This window comes from Nicotiana sylvestris, chromosome 8, assembly GCF_000393655.2.
Source record: "Nicotiana sylvestris chromosome 8, ASM39365v2, whole genome shotgun sequence".
Classification (NCBI taxonomy): domain Eukaryota; kingdom Viridiplantae; phylum Streptophyta; class Magnoliopsida; order Solanales; family Solanaceae; genus Nicotiana; species Nicotiana sylvestris.
Window position 1 is genome coordinate 165,368,094 of NC_091064.1, and position 17,752 is coordinate 165,385,845.

General features: G+C 41.3%; 1 protein-coding gene across 1 annotated transcript; it reads right to left on the reverse strand.

The window, feature by feature from the left end:
- Window positions 1-380: 380 nt before the first annotated feature.
- Window positions 381-959, reverse strand: LOC138875952 (uncharacterized). Its single transcript, XM_070154832.1, has one exon. The coding sequence runs from the start codon at window positions 957-959 to the stop codon at window positions 381-383; it is 579 nt and encodes a 192-aa protein (XP_070010933.1).
- Window positions 960-17,752: the final 16,793 nt, after the last annotated feature.

Below are 17,752 nucleotides of genomic sequence, written 5' to 3' on the forward strand. Positions count from 1 at the left end.
AGGTTTTAAGAGTTGTAATAGATGCAAATTTCAGATATTTAGTTGTTATCTTCCTCTTAGTTATTTAAAGTTCCGCTGTTTTCATGTTATCGTGTTATATTTGTTTTAAAGAAATAATTGAGTAATGAAATAAGTAATTAACTGATTGGCTTGTCTAGCTCACATTAGTAGGCGCCATGACGACTCCCGAGGGTGGGAAATTCGGGTCGTGACAATGGCCTTTCCCTATCTCCCATGCTTGTGACCTTGTCACTATAATCTCCAATCACATTTGCAGCTACTCGCTTTCCCTTATTGAACTTAGAGTCTTGTGGATAACCATAGAGTTTGTAGCACCTATCCTTGGTGTGCCTTGGCTTCTTGCAATAATCACAGACTGATCATGGCCTATTTGTAGGGTAACTTCCTCTAAAACCATTGCCTCCAGTCCCACTTGACTGATTATAGTTCGAGTAGGAACTCCCTCCAGATCCATTTCTTTGTTGACCATAACTTGTTATGAAATTGTTGTTTGCTGCCTTGTTCACACTCAAGGCATTAGAATCAATCATCAATTGATTGTTTGGCTTCATCTCCCTTTGTTTCACCTCTTGCATGAGAATGACAAATTTTTGTGCTAGGGAAGGTAAGGGGTTCATCATTAGAATGCTTCCCCTGACAACAGTGTAAACTTCATTTAATCCCATTAAAAACTGAATTAACCTTCTGTCATGTTCAGCCTTATGCATACTCGCCTTGGCACCACATGTACATTGGCATTTGTATTGAGCATGAGCATTCAGGGTATTCAACTCTTCCCACAGCTTCTTCATCTTAGTATAGTATCTAGTAATACCGAGTTTTCCTTGGCTCAAATCATTGATTTCTTTCTGCAGCTGATATAGTTTTGCCCCATTGGTTTGATCATATATGTCCTCCAATTCTTCCCAAAGATCTTTGGCATCGTCCACATACTGCATGCTATATGCTAAGTCTTTTGATAGAGAGTTCAAAATCCACAAAGTCACTACATTATCACACCGCCCCCATTGATCAAAGGTATGGTCCTTTGAGTCTGGTTTCCCACACTTACCATTTATGAAGCCTACTTTGTTTTTCATAGAAAGGGCCCTAAGCACTCCCCGCCTTCATGATTTGTACCCCGATCCATCAAAAACTACTAGCACAAGCATGTAACCTGCATTTTCAGATGGATGCATGTAAAGCGGATTAGTTGAATCAAGCAGTGGATTGGTGGAATCCGATGTGTTTTCCTCAATCACCATGATTTTAATCGATGTGTGTATGTGCAGAAGAACCTCAATTACTGGATTTCAATGCTGATCTCAACTTTAGGGGTGACCTCAGATCTCAACTGAAACAACACTGAACTTAGATCTTTTTGGACCAAAAAAAATGAAATTGAGCTAGAGATTAGAACCTCCGCTTTGATACCATGAAAAAATTGTAAAAGAAAGAGAAAAGATTGAGCTTAGAAGAGCTCTAATGAGGAAAATTTGTAAACCCAGCTAAGAGAGAAAAGAGAAGTGAGAAGCTTCGAGAAGCATAATTGGGAAAAATGTAATTGAATATTCCACCTTACAAAGTGTCACACCTCATTTTTCCTACTCTCATAAGGGGTATAAGGGAGTTTTTTCCAATTTAAGTGACAATTGAAACGTGATTATTTATTTACGATTAGAGTCGCCTTTTGGGATAATTTATGGTGTCCCAAGTCACTGGTTTAAAATCCCGAATCGAGGAAGTTTGACTCTAATCACGGTCTGCGAACACAGAAATCCGGGTAAGGAATTTTGTTAACCTGGGAGAAGGTGTTAAGAACTCCCGAATTCCGTGGTTTTAGCATAGTCGCTTTGATCATACTTGGCTTATTAAAATTGTCTAATTACTTTCTCTTAGAACCTATGTGCTTTTGCCTTTTTTAATTAAGAAATTATCTTGAAACGGGTCATACGTACGTGTACCCATTTATTTGGCGCATCAAAATCATGTCACGCTAACTAAAATTAATTAGCAGTCTACTAATAACAATCTTATTATTAAGAAAGTTTGGTCGGAGTTGCGCGAATGCATACTCCAATTTTATTTTTTAGAATCATAATCATGTTATGCGAACGTGTACGCAATCACGATGGTAGATTAGTTGCGCCTAGAGAAAACTACTAATATTCATCTTAGAAATCATAATCATGTCACACGAACGTGTACATAATCACGATAATTTGATTAACTAAGAGTGAGCCTACTTCACGTAGCCTACTATCCCCGAGTTTCAAAGGTGGCGATTCATCGTAAGGATTGTCATAAAAAATGATTAAGGGGTTTTGAAAACTTGAAACTTTAACCCCTAAATCTATGAGCCTAATTCAACCAATTCGTAACAGTGATCTATGTTATGCCAATTCAGAAAGAACCAGAAGTTCTTGTTTTAGCCACATCATTTTTCCTAAAACCACTTTCCAAGTTATGTTCCAACTAGAAAAATTCTAATAGCCCATTTGGGTACTCAACGTCACTAAACACAATAAAATCATAAAATAACTAAACAAATCAATTCACATGTAAAACAAAATGGGAGGGGAATATTGGCAAATGGGTAATGAACCAGTCAAAAGTATTCATCAAACGAGCAAATTTATCAAAAGAGAAGGAAATCTAAAATAAGAAACTGAACCTTTAAGAGAATTTTTAGCTGCAGTCCTTTCCAATACTTGATTCAATACAAAACCTCCAAAATGAATTGTGAAACAATAGAGAAAGTTTGATGTTAAACTAAAGATGAGAAACAAACAAATCTTGGAATTTGACCTTAATAAAATATATCCCAGACCGGTGACCACGAACATAACCGGAGATGAACAACGACTAACTACAACCTCGACGCTCACCAGAAAGCTCAGACTAAATTAGAAAATAGACCCGACGAACTCCATGATAGTAGCTCTTGATTTGGAGTTTTTTCTTGGCTGATGGAAGTGACAAGATCGGCTACTGCTGTGTGCGTTCAAGAGTGAAAAATCAACAGCGGATCTAATGGTTTCCTAGGGTGTGGGTGGTCGACTTTAGGTGGAGTTAGGGTTGGTCCGTTGATGATGGAGAAGGGAAGCAAGATTGGGTCGAGTGTGTGTGTTTTGTGAAGAAGATGACAATGGGTTTTTTGTGTTTTCCAAATCAGGAAACGACTGTCCCTTTTTTGTGTATTAGGTTCAACAGCTTAGGTCTGCGGCTACTTCCTCTCTCTATTAGGTTCCTTTCATGGCTGCTTCTTGAAGAAGAAGATGAATCGATGGGGTCCTTTGGGGTGGTATGAAGACGATGATCTTCAGGGTGGGGGTCGTTATTTTTGGCTCTTGCGGCGGATCCTTTTGGGTGTCACAACTGATTGCTATATCTCTTAGGTCCCTAGTTTTTTTTGTTTCTAGCGTGTATTTTCAGCTGATTTCATTTAGGGTCCCTAGGTTAGCTTTCGTAGGTTTTTTTTAGGTTAGGGGTATAGGCCTAGGAATTATGGGCTTGGAAATTATGGGTTATGTCCAAAAATTAAGCTTAAAAATGGGTCGTTTGAGTCCAAGTTTTATTCTTTCCCCCAAAAAGACTGAAATGCTACCTTATTTACTAATTAATCCTACTTAAATAAAATAACTATTAAAATAACACTAACCGTTAAAACAAACCTATTTTTTTTTTTTTTTGTATTTTTCAAGATTAAAAATGACTACTGTGAGCATGTGATTTTTGCCTTATATGAATTACTCCCATAAATCTAAAACAAAACAATTTCTTTTAGTGTTTGCAATTTTGGGGATTTTCGTGGCATTTTCTGGTAATTGTTTGCATTTGTCTGTGCATTTTTATTTTATTTAAATTAATGAAAATTAAAAAAAAATATGTTGCATTTGCATTTAGGATTTAATTTTACATTTTTAGGATTAATTGACAAATTATTTTATAAAACTAGGAAAAAATCACAAAAATAGTTTATTTTACACTTTTAATTTTAATTTTGAATTTTAGTAGTTTTTTCCTTTAATTTGGTTTTTAATTACTTGTAGTAACAATTATTAGGGCTAATTAATTTAATTTGGTAGGATAATTTGGTTTAGAATTTAATTTAGGTTTTAATTTTAATTTTGGAAAAAAGAAAAAAGAATTGTGAAATTGAAAAAAAGGAAAAGAAAGAAATAAGAGGGTTAAATCTAGGTCAAAATCAACCCAGATTTCCCCAGCCCAAACATAATCACCCATGTACTCGGCCCAAACCCACGCCTCACCCGGTCCAAATCCCTCAACTAAGTCAAACGACGCCGTTTCAGCAGGCTTGATCTGGGCCGTTGATATCGCCTGATCAAACAGATCAGAATTGGGGGGGGGGGGTTTCAATATATATATGTCCGAACGTACCCTACCCCCCTCATTTCATCGTTCCCACACCCCCGTCTTCAGAGAGCCCCAACCAAACCCTAGCAGAACTGCCCCCTTTTCTGCCACCATCCACCGGCGGCGCCACCTCCAACTACTCCCAAAATGACACCCCATAACCATCAAGAGCCCCTCATTCCAAATTCCCCTTCCGTTTGCCTCGAATAACCCAGAACGTCTCGAATATGGTTTTGAAAGAAAACCCTAGCGCCGCCCTTATGCTCTCCGGTGGCGGCGCCGCCTCCGTTCAGCCCCAAAATAACACCCCACAACCCCCAGAATCCCCTCATGCCAAATCCACAACTACTCTCCTTCGAATCGGCCCCAAAGCTCCGCGAATCTCATATTTGAGGTCAACCCCAAAAGTTCAAAATCACTCTGTCGTCAATCCTGGTGTATGCATGGGTAGAAGGCACCGTTCTTCTAGGTCTGAAGTTTGAATTCAATGTTCGACCTTCGCTTTGTTAGGGCTTTCATCTCCGATGGATTCCGAGTCTAAATCGGTATACCCTTTTCTTCTCTTCCTTTTGATTGTCTTATTCTCTTCCTCCTCCCATTTTCTTTAGTTTAAACTTCTTATACCAGTCTGACTGAAACTCGACTAATCTCTCGAGTTTAGATTGGTTTTCCGGTAATTGTCCTTCTCTTTTTTGTGAAAGTTTGTTTTCTGATATCTTTAGTCCGTTGTGTCAATAACATGGATAACTCTCTGATCCTGTTTTGTGTTTAGCCATCCAAGTTATTTTAAAATTAAGTTACGTCAACTAAGTTAAAACCTTGCCTAGTCATTGTTAATTGATCAGTAAGTTAGTAGAGTTGCTTTAAAATCATTGCAAGTTATCATGGCTTGCAGATTGTTTCTTTTAAAATAGATAAGGGTTCGTCTGGGCTTTGGTTTGTCTTTGGTCCATTTGGCAAAAGGCAGCCCAAATTGGTTTGGGTTCTTGGGGTAAATTCAGTCGTGGGTTAATTTGACCCATGTCTCATTTGGTGTTTAAGGTAAATAACAGGGGGATGGGGGTTAGTTTGGGCAGTCTTAGTGAGGGAATCTACTTGTAACTGTCTGGGAAGTTTCTAGGAAGCCGGGGAGGGGACTACTTTGCAAAGTCTGAATTTAAACCAAGGGTGTTTAAGCTAAAATGAAAATCAGGGAGGGACTAGAAGTGCAAAGGAAAACTTTTATGTCTGCCCTATTTGCTGTCATATAAAGGCATTCTTACTTGCCTTAGAAGGCACGGATTAAGAATTGAAAAGTAGAGGAAATTGGAATCTGCTGAAAAATATTGAAAGGGTTTGAATAATCAGAAAAATACAAAGAAAAATCACAAAATTACTGTTACATTGAAGTTTTTTTGCAATTCCTGGGGTTTTCAAGTTTTGAAGTAATCTCTGATTCATTCAGGGCTCGAAATGGTTTAAAGAAGCTGGATTTGCTGTTGTTGAAATACTGAAGTGCATCCACTTCTACTGCTGATCTTCTTACCTTTCCTTTTGCTCTAATTGTATCAGGTACTCTTTTGAACTGTGATTGGAAATGATGCCTGACTGAGTCTCTGTGTGAAGATCTGTAAATCGAGTTGAAGTTAAATGACAAATATTAGTGTTGATTACTGCTTGATTATACCATTTTTCTTTATTTATTTCATGTTTTCCTAGTCTAGCTTATTTTGCATACTCCATTCCTTGATATTACATTTGTTTTAAGTGATGGATTTGGACCTTGTCTGAATGTAGTTGATTCAGGAGTATTTATTTGGACTTAGTGTAATATGTGTTAGTTGAGGATCGTGATTCTTAGTCTAATTAGTGTAATATGTGTTAGTCTAATGATGTCAAAGTGTCACTTAGTTTTGCTTCTGCTTGTGTATGAGCTTCTTGCATTTTTAAAAGGGCTTTCGACTGGGTATAGAGTGAAAATTTCTTGTTGAAGCCATATTGTCAAACATATACATGTGTTTCGAGGTCTTTTCAGGTATTTTGATGGAAACTGAAATAAGAATTGGTTGTGTTTGATAGCTAGGCTAGTTGTGTGAACAATAATGATGTTCTAGGGAAGATTCATTCAGTGTTTCAATTTCAGTAATGATTGGTGATAGGTCTGTTGTTATTTGGGCATGGAATGTTCTATTTTGGCAAGCTAGGGAGATCGCTTGTTGAGTTTTGTTGAAATAACTCTCACTAGGAATTGCATATTCACTTCAGAAGATATGTTAGCATTAAAATATGCTTTGCATTTGAGTCAAGGATTACCAGAATTGGTTCAAACTCAGATTTTCTTGAATGATGTAATTTGCCTCAAACATTGGCGCTAAATCGTGAAACTGGGCTGCCTTCTTTGCCCCAGTTATGCCAAATTTCTTTTCAGCGATGGGATTTTCATCTGGGTTCACGTCAAGCCCAGCTGCTTCTTTCGCTGGTCATGTAGTAACTGGCAGTTGGCCGTTGGGCCTCTAACAAGCCTGGGCCTTTTCGTAATCAAACATGGATCGTCTATTACTAGTTCGTTGATATTTAAATTTTAGCTTAAACATTAGCATAAAATAAGTAGAAATCCTCTTACGTCTTTTAATCAACTAGTTATGCTCATTAATTAGTTGAGGTGTTCCACATTTAACATAAATAGTTATGGCTCTCACAGTTAAGTCTAGAAGTTAGAACAAATCGAGGTATGCTGTGCCAAACAAAATTACAAATGCATGGCCCTCTACTAATTTCTTATGATTTAGATACAACAAATAACCAATTATCGTAGTTTGCTTTAGGCACATTTAATAGATTATCGTGGTCATGGACACGTTCGCGTGACATGATTACGATCTTAAAAACAACAGGAGGGATGCGTTCGCGCAACTTCAATCTATGTTTCTTAAGTAAATAAATAAAGCGTTATCAATTGTGGACACGTTCGCGTGACATGATTTTTGACGCGCCAAACAAATGGGTACACGTACGCGTGACCCGTTTCAAGATAATTTTCTTAATTTAAAAAGCGGTAAAATGTAATTTCACATAGGCTCTAAAAATCAGTAATTAAATAATTTTAACAAGCCAAGTATGATCAAAGCGACCGTGCTAGAACCACGGAACTCGGGAGTGCCTAACACCTTCTCCCGGGTTAACAAAATTCCTTACCCGGATTTCTGTGTTCGCAGACTGTAAATAGAGTCAGTTTTCCTCGATTCGGGATTTAAACTGGTGACTTGGGACACCATAAATTATCCCAAGTGGCGACTCTGATTTTTAATAAATAAACAATCCCGTTTCGATTGTCACTTTAATTGGAAAAACTCCCTTGTATTTATACCCTTTACGGGGTATAGGTAAAAAAGGAGGTGTGATAGCTCTGGCGACTCTACTGGGGAAAAGAACCCAGAACTTCTGGTTCAGGGTTCAAGAATTCGAGCTTGTTAATATGATTTTTACTTGGCTTTATTTATTCTTAATATTACTGTATTTTGTGAACCTTTTGTGCTAATTGCTGCCTATTTACCGCTTTGATATTGTTTGAATTGTATATAACTCTCTTCTTACACCACCCCTCTGAGTCTTCTGAAAATGGTGCACACGTTCGCGTGGCCCGCTTTTTCTGTAGAAATTATACCAAATAGAACGAGGTAGGGCAAGCGACAAGGCCGGGTAGACTTTAGTGCTCCCGGTACGTCGCCTCCTCTTCGGCCCCAGTTGTCCACTCGGGTACCCAAGTCTAGAACAAAACCCCAGGATTTAAACCTAGAAAAACACAGCCCCATGCCGGATCCCTAGTAGGAACGTTTGTTTGCATCATGTGCATTTTACTTAGGGGACTCAACACAGGGGTTGGGTCCGTCTAGAACAGGTGTGCCCGAAATAACAGACCATCCTGATGCATCCTATGTGCTACATGAACATTTATTTGTTTTGGCTTGCATTCTGACCGGCTAGGGAAAATAAAGCGAAAAAAGAGAAGAGAGGAAAACTATGAGTGATATAGGGAAGGAAATAAAACACGGTTCTAAACATCCCGGTATTCGAAAGCCCAAATTTTTTTTTTCAAAAAAGGAAAATAGAAAAATAGTTATTTTTAAAAGAGTCAAACACTGTGTTTTGTCAAATGTGTCAAAACTGACCGAACTATGCATGTCTGATTCTCACTGGATGTGGGATACGTAGGCAACCTACATAAGGTTCGGCCTTATTTTTGAAAAAAGAGCGAAAGAAAAACGAGAAAAGAGAGTCGGTGGTTGAGTGAATGCAATCTTGATTTTTGGTCGAAATAAGCCGATCCAGCTTCAGCAATGTCTTAAACCACTCTTGCCGAGATAGCCTCAGAGTATTCTTCAGTTGTCAAAAGGCTATTTTTGTAAAAGAATGGACAGGTTTGTGAAGGGTCATAAAATAATTCCCCCCGGCCTCAAAATTCGCGTGAAATTGGGAAGGGGCCGCATTTGCAAAAACAGTCACTTGGCTAAAGTTGGCATATAGGGGAAGAAATTATAGTTCTTTTTTTCTTTTCTTTTCCCTTTATTTTTCTTTTCTTCTTCAAAAACTGTTTACAAAAAGGTCCACTCAAGTTAGCCCTAACCTTAATCTTGCACATGAACAAATGAATACCATCTAGGAACCGCCAGAAGTGGTCAGGGAACAGACTCAGCTACACTTGCGCATGTGGTGGAATGATCTAGACGAAGATGGTCAGAAATGGGTGAAAAAGCACTTGGGTGCTCTTATAGACATCTTTGAGATCAAACCACGGGAAGATCTGATCAAAGCTTTGGTAGCTTTCTAGGATCCAGTCCACAACGTCTTTCGTTTCTCGGATTTTGAGATCACCCCTACTTTGGAGGAGATAGCTGGGTACATTGAATTCGGAAAGGATTTGAGGAAGCAACAACTTATATTCCCAAGGGCTCCATCGGTGCACAAGTTCTTTGACCTCCTGAATATTAGTAAATAGACGAATAAAGAACGTGTGAGCAACAAGTGTTGTGCTTTCCATTTCTTATACTTCAGGTTCGGGCATTCTGCTTGTTTTGAAATGCATGAAAAGGTTCTGAGCAACAAACAAAACAAGGGCCTTTGGCAAATTCATCGTCAGTTCGCATTTATTGTGGCATTCTTGGGGATCATATTTTTTACAAATGAGAAAGTAACGGTGGATATTCGTATGGCTAGAATTGCACAAATCCTCACTACCAAGGAAGATCATATACTTGCCCCGTTGGTGCTAGCAGATATCTATCGCGCATTGACTCTATGTAAAGCAGGGGCTCAGTTTTTTGAGGGTTGCAGTATCATTCTGCAAATGTGGTTGATCGAGCATCTTCGCCATCATCCCAAATTCATGAGTTATGGTTCGAGCCCAAACAACTTCATCATTAGTTATAAGGAGAGGATAAAAGATTACAACGCACCAGAAGGATTTGAAGCATGGGTTTCTCACTTGAAAGCTCTTGACGCAGGTCAGGTTGAGTAGACTATAGGATGGCTCCCGATGACAGAAGCCATCTATATGACTGCTACCAAAGGATACCTGAGGATAATGGGCATAAGGAGTATTCAGCCATATGCACCGCAAAGGGTCTTGAGGCAATTAGGAGGGTATCAGGTCGTGCCTGAAGATGAAGATCTAAGCACCCAGGTCATAGAGTTGCATCCAGAAGCTGCATTACCTAAGGTTGTAGTTCAGCAGGATTGGAATAGCTGTCGGTATCTAAAAAATGGCACCCAGGTACCAGATATCGCTAAGGGGGAAGTAGATCCAAATTATGCTGCTTGGTTTGAGAAAATTTCTTATGTAAACAACGAGCCAGAGCCCGAGAGGCCCGCCAAAAGGCCTCATGTTCAAGCCTTTGATGATAAAATTCAGGAGAGGTTAGCTTGGGGGGAGAAGGAAAAGGAATGTAAGGCCATTATCCATGGTCTGCGAGAAGAATTGAGAAATGTCACATTCAACAATGATTTGCAGGCACAAGAGGCCGAAGGTGAGAGGAGAAGATTGGTGCGAGAAAATGAGGCCCTCAGAGCTCAGGTTCGGCAGTTGAAAATTGAATCCGAGAACCCAGGCCGAAGCAGGAAAGACGAGAGGCTCATTTACAACCTCACTCAAAAGGTACGTGACTACGAAGATGACATGCAGAAAGCTGAGTCTGAACTAGCAAAAACACGGGCAAGGTTGGCTAAAAGAGCCGAAGGGCGTGCAACTTTCGTTCAACAGATGAAAGAAAGATATGAAAGAGGGGTCACAGGTTGGGAAAAGGCAATTGGCAACCTCGAGGGTGAAATGGCTAAACAAGCCAAAAATTTTAAGGCTGAAAGAGAACATTGTTATGCCTTAATGGCATGGCTAGAAAGGGACTTGAAACAACTCCAGGAGCAGAACCAGGCAGCAGAACGAACTTTGGAAGCCAGAACCCAACAAATTGGGCGTTTGTTGCAAGAGAAGGGCGCCATAAGAGAGCGAATCAAAAAGGTCGCCAACTATATCGCAATGAAGTGCAGTAGCTATGAGGATATGACTAGATCTATGTTCTTCGTTACTGTGATGATTTTTGTTCGTCGGGTAATGGAAGATCTCTACCACCTTTAGGGGGATTTAGCAAGTCGGTCCGCAGCAAGGCCGAATGACGCCCCGCGGGTCCCAAGGACATTTGAGGCATTGTTGTATTCGTGATTTCTTGAGTCTATGCTCTCTTTCCGTTAAAGTCTGCCAGTTGTTTTGGAGTCTGTATTTCTGTTATCAGAGTATGTGGGCTGTTTGTTTTTAAGTCTGTATTTTGAGTCTGTTAGTTTCTTTCTAGTATGTTAGTTTCAGTATTTGTAATAGCGTTTTTATATGAAATTTGAAAATCCCAAAATGTTTTTACTTTATTTTGCATTTTTCCCCAAGAACTACGCTTGGTCTGATTCACGCGGGGTCATGATACGTACGCAATCTCCATAGGATTCGACCGTAACCAATTAAAAGAGAGAAAGAAAGAGCGAAAAAACAAGAAAGAAAAGAGAGAAAATAAAAATCAAGAGAGAATAAAAACAAAGAGAGAATGAAAGGATGGAAAAGGAAAAGAAAGAAAAGGGGAAGTTTGCAAGCGAAGGTAAGAAAAGGCTGGAATGACGCATGCAACCGATCAAATACATAATAGAGACGGTTAACTGTTTAGGTGCATTCATGTCCAATGTGCGGTTACCAATCTGTTAAATCCTAATCGCTAACAAGGTTGTTGTTTGATGTAATCAGTTCAGGCAGGTGGTTAGTTGACTGACATTCTGGCAACTCACTCCTACAACACCCGATCGAAAGACAAGCTGAATATGGTCGACCAGGAACCGAAAACAAGTATTGTCGACCCATCGAAAGAGGTAGAAGAAATGGACGTTAATGCAATGAGGGAAGAAATGTATAAGCTGAAACAACAGATGACTGAAATGTACCAAGCTTGGGCGAAGGGGCATCCACCACCGGTTTATCCCGCCAATCCTGCTTATATCCCACCATCAACCCAACCTCCAGAGTCTCCCACTGTGAACTCATCTCCATCCTTTCCCCTCTACCAACAATGTCACGGCGCCACTTCCCATACTTCTCAAGCTCTACCACCCAAACAAGTCCCGTACCCTCCCCCACCAATTACACCTATTTTGTGGCACCTCCACCTGCTATATTACACAGATCTTCCAGTGAACCCCTTTTCAAACTCAAGACAACTAGTACTATCCCCTTGAACCCACCTTCAAAGTTCCAGAACCATATCCTTACACTCCTCATCTTGATATCCCGATAGAGACCGAGAAATCGCCCAAAAATCCCGAGCATGAAGAGATGATCAGAAAGGTCAAAAGCTTAGAGCAATCGTTCCGAGATATGAAAGGGCTGGGGGGCCAAGTGAGTGTGGCCTATAAGGATTTATGTCTGTTCCCAGATGTTCAGTTGCCAGCAGGGTTCAAAATGCCCAAGTTTGATCTGTACGATGGGCATGGCGACCCGGTAGCACACTTAAGAGAATTCTGTAGCAAGATGAGAGGAGCAGGTGGAAGAGACGAATTGCTGATGGCATAATTCAGTCAAAGTTTGAGTGGGTCGGTGCTAGAATGGTACACCAGACAAGATCATAGCAGATGGTACATATGGGACGATTTGGCCCAAGCCTTCGCCTGCCATTTTTAGTATAATCTTGAAATCATCCCAGACCATCTGTCATTGACGAAGATTGAGAAGAAGCCCGGTGAGAGTTTCCGAGAATATGGGTTCCGTTGGAGAGAGCAAGCGGCAAGGGTTGACCCTCTGATGAAAGAAAGCGAGATGGTTGATTATTTCTTGCAGGCTTTGGAGCCCACTTATTTTGGTCACTTGGTGTCAGCAGTGGGCAAGTCCTTTAATGAAGTTGTGAAAATGGGAGGCATGATTGAGGAGGGACTCAAGTCCAATAAGATCATGAGTTACTCAGCAATCAAAGCAACCACCCAGGCCATTCAAAATGGTACTGGGGGTGTACTCGGAAAGAAGAAGAAAGAGGATGTTACAACGATCGAGTCGGCAGCTTGGGGTGGATCCAGGAACCTTTCACCATTCTACAACCAGCCTTATCCCTATCCCCAAACATACCCCCACATTCCATATAGCTCACCAAAACACTACTACCCACCGCCAGATCCCCATTTTTCTATCTATCATGCACAAACCTATACCCAACATCTCGCTCACGCACAATGGCGTGCGCCAGCTCCATAGAGTCCCTACCAAGCTCCACAAAATACCCATCCACCCCCAAAAGCCTACAAAACCCTCCTGGAACAGGTTTTCGACCCAATCAAGCCTTTAAGAATGAAAGGTTGCAGAAGCAGAAGACTTTTACTCCATTGGGAGAATCATATACCAGCCTATTCCACAGACTGAGACAGTTGGGTATGTTGAATCCGATCGAGGCCAAAATGCCGAATCCCCTTCCCAGAAATCTTGATCGCTCGGTGAGTTGTGAGTATTGTTTAGGAGCCCTGGGCCATGACACAGAGAAATGCTGGAAACTAAAAATGGTTGTAAAAGAGCTTATTGATACTCATCGGATCGAGATTCAGGCCCCAGAAACACCAAATATCAACCAGAATCCGCTACCAGCTCGCCATGGGACCCATATGATTGAGTTGATACACAAGGGAGGGGAGGCTAAGAAACCCTCACAGACGGTGATGATGATCCGCTCCAGTGAAACCAGTGCAATGGAAAAAGTAACAAGTGGGAAATCAATGGTCCAGTTGAAAGGGGTAGATAATAAGCTAGCTGTGGTAGCGGGGAAAGGGTCATCAAGTGCTGTCATAGTGAAACCAGAAAAAGCTAAAGTGGTGGTACCTAGGTTTACAAGTAAACCTGTTGTGGTCTTGAAGGGTGCTCGTGCAGAGCCTGTTATCATAAAACTAGTAACTCAGCTTCCAATAATCAACAGCAAGGCGGTCCCGTGGAACTATGAACGAGTGACATTAACTTACAAGGGGGAAGAGGTCAGAGAAGAAGTGTGTGAGACCCATGGCTTGACTCGATCGGGGAGATGCTTTGCTCCCGAAGAGTTGAGAAAAGCTAAGACCTCAAAGGATAATCCAGTGTTGGAGAAGAAAGCAGTGACTGAGGAAGAAGCAGAAGAATTTTTGAGAAAGATGAAAGCGCAAGACTATTCCATTATGGACCAGTTAAGGAAGACACCAGCTCAGATCTCGCTCTTGTCATTACTGATCCATTCAGACGAACATCGTCATGCTTTGATGAAGATCTTGAACGAATCCCACGTTCCTGACAAAATCTCAGTAAACCACTTGGAAAAGATAGCTAACAAGATATTTGAGGTAAACTGATTCACTTTTTCCGATGATGAGTTGCCCGTGGAGGGCACCGAGCACAATAAAGCCCTCTATCTGACGGTGAAATGCGAAGACTCCATGGTTACTCGAGTACTGGTTGACAACGGGTCTAACGCGAACATCTATCCTCTTTCCACATTGAACAAGCTGCAAATGGAGGATGAAAGAATTCACAAGAATAGTATTTGCATTCAGGGATTCGACGGTGGGGGAAAAGATTCAGTCGGGGACATAGTGCTTGAGCTCAAAATAGGGCCAGTTGAATTTACCATGAAATTCCAGGTGCTTGATGTGGCTGTCTCGTACAATCTGCTGTTGGGATGACCCTAGATCCATGCTGCCAAGGCAGTTCCGTCTACTCTGCATCAAATGGTCAAGTTTGAATGGGATCGACAAGAAATCATTGTACATGGCGAAGATAATTTGTGTGTGCCCAATGGTGCAATTGTTCTGTTCATAGAGGTTGACGATGGCAAGGGACCATGGGTTTATCAGGTTTTTGACACAGTATCGGTAGAGAAACTTTCGGAGGGAAAGTGCGCTCCAGCTCCAAAGATGGCTGCGGCGTTAGTTATGGTGGCTGTTGAAATGTTGAAAAATGGTTTCGTACCGGGAAAGGGTTTAGGCGTATCTCTGCAGGGTATTGTGCAGCCAGTTTCTCTTCCAAAGAATCTGGATACTTTTGGTCTGGGGTTCAAGCCTACCGTTGCAGACGTGAGAAGAGCCAGAAAAATGAAACAGAAAGGATGGGCATTACCAAAGCCAATCCCGCGTCTGTCTAGGTCATTCGTCAGGCCGGGTATCAGAAAGCAACTGTTTTCAAAGGTCCCTGGACCACTGATTGGGGCCGATGGATACTTGGAGAAGGGGTTCGAAAGGTTATTCGCCGAGGTCAATATGGTTCGGGATGGGGAAGGGTCCAGCAAGGCAGATGTGCAATTCGTGGGACCCCGTGCAAAAGTCAACAACTAGTAGCTACTCCTCTTCCTACCCGGAGGGAGTCTTGGTAGTGGGTTTTGATTTTCCTTTAGTTGTCTGGATTATTCCAGGGTCTGTAATTCAGATATTATGTTCCGTCCAGTTGGATGTGTTAAAACCCTGTTATCTTTATATTCAATGAAATGCAATTGTTCCTTTTCCTTCATTTCTTCTAATTTTATTTTTGTTTTCTTCTTTTGTACAGTTCTTTTTATGCTGATATCAATGACATGACATGCATGAGGAATCTTTGGCCCAGTTTTAAAAGCCAATCTAACTCTGAAATAATAATACAAGAAATTGAGTGTGATGACGAGTTGGAATTTGAGGATGATGAGGCCTATGAAGAAATTAGTAAGGAACTAAGTCATTTTGAGGAAAAGCCCAAACCTAATTTGAATGACACAGAAGCAGTTAATCTAGGGGACCAAGAAAATGTCCGTGAAACTAAAATAAGTGTCCATCTGGAACCTCAACTCAGGGAGGAGATAATTAAAGCACTGTTCGAATACAAAGACATTTTTGCATGGTCCTATGACGACATGCCGGGTCTGAGCACTGATTTAGTGGTTCACAAGTTGCCCACTGACCCGGCATTCCCTCCTGTCAAACAGAAGCTGAGAAAATTCAAAACAGATATAAGTGTAAAGATCAAGGAAGAGGTCACCAAGCAGTTCGATGCCAAAGTCATTCGGGTCACCCGATATCCCACCTGGTTAGCCAATGTTGTGCCTGTACCGAAGAAGGATGGCATGACCAGGGTGTGTGTTAACTATCGGGATCTCAACAAGGCAAGTCAAAAAGACAATTTCCCATTGCCGAACATCCATATCTTGATTGACAATTGTGCCAAACATGAGATTGGTTCTTTTGTGGATTGTTACGCGGATTATCATCAGATCTTAATGGACGAGGAAGATGCAGAAAAGATGTCATTCATTACGCCATGGGGAACGTACTGCTATCGGGTCATACCATTCAGTTTGAAAAATGCTGGGGCAACCTACATGAGGGCAATGACAATAATATTCCTTGATATGATACACCAGGAAATCGAGGTGTACGTGGATGATGTGATCGTGAAGTCTAGAAAGCAGTCCGACCATGTCAGGGATCTGAAGAAGTTCTTCCGAAGGCTTCGCAGGTACAATCTCATGCTTAATCCTGCAAAATGTGCTTTTGGGGTGCCTTCTGGAAAGTTGTTGGGGTTCGTAGTCAGCCGCCGGGGTATTGAACTGGACCCATCAAAAATCAAGGCCATCCAGGAATTGCCACCTTCGAAGAAGAAGACCGGGGTGATGAGTTTGTTGGGGAGATTGAATTATATCAGCAGGTTCATCGCTCAGCTCACAACAACTTGTGAGCCTATCTTCAAACTGTTAAAGAAAGACGCTGCAGTCAGGTGGACGGATGAATGTCAGGAGGCGTTTGATAAGATAAAGGGGTATTTGTCAAACCCACCCGTGTTGGTCCCGCTAGAACCAGAGCAACCTTTGGTTCTATATTTGACGATATTGGACAATTCATTCGGCTGTGTAATGGGTCAACATGATATCACTGGCAGGAAGGAGCAAGCCATATATTATCTCAGCAAGAAATTCACACCGTACGAGGTCAAGTACACTCATCTTGAGAGGACATGTTGCGCTCTAACCTGGGTGGCGCAAAAGCTGAAACATTATTTGTCATCTTACACTACCTATCTCATATCTCACTTGGATCCATTGAAGTATATCTTTCAGAGGCCCATGCCCACAGGGAGGCTTGCAAAGTGGCAAATCCTGCTCACAGAATTTGACATTGTCTACATGACTCGAACTGCAATGAAAGCACAGGCCTTGGCAGACCATTTGGCCGAGAACCCGATTGATGAAGATTATGAACCTCTGAAAACTTATTTCCCTGATGAATAGGTAATGCACATTGATGAGTTGGAGTAAGTTGAGAAGCCGGGATGGAAACTTTTCTTTGATGGGGCTGAAAACATGAAGGGTGTGAGCATAGGAGCAGTACTTATTTATGAAATAGGGCACCACTACCCTGTTACGGCTTAGCTTCGTTTTTACTGTACCAATAACATGGCTGAGTACGAGGCCTGTATTCTGGGTTTGAGGTTAGCTGTGGATATGGGTGTCCAGGAAGTCTTGGTCTTGGGTGACTCGGACCTCCTGGTTCACCAGATTTAGGGAGAGTGGGAAACACGAGATTTGAAACTCATACCGTACAGACAATGTTTGCATGATCTTTGTCAGCGGTTTCAGTCTATAGAATTCAGGCATATCCCAAGGATCCATAATGAAGTCGCCGATGCTTTGGGTACTCTGGCGTCAATGTTACATCATCTAGATAAGGCTTATGTAGACCCTTTGCAGATTTAGGTCCGTGATCAGCATGCTTACTATAATATGGTAGAAGAAGAACTTGATGGGGAGCTATGGTTCCATGATATCAAAGAATAAATTCGGATGGGGGTATATCCAGTACATGCCACAGGTGATCAGAAAAGAACAATTCGACGATTGGCAAGCGGATT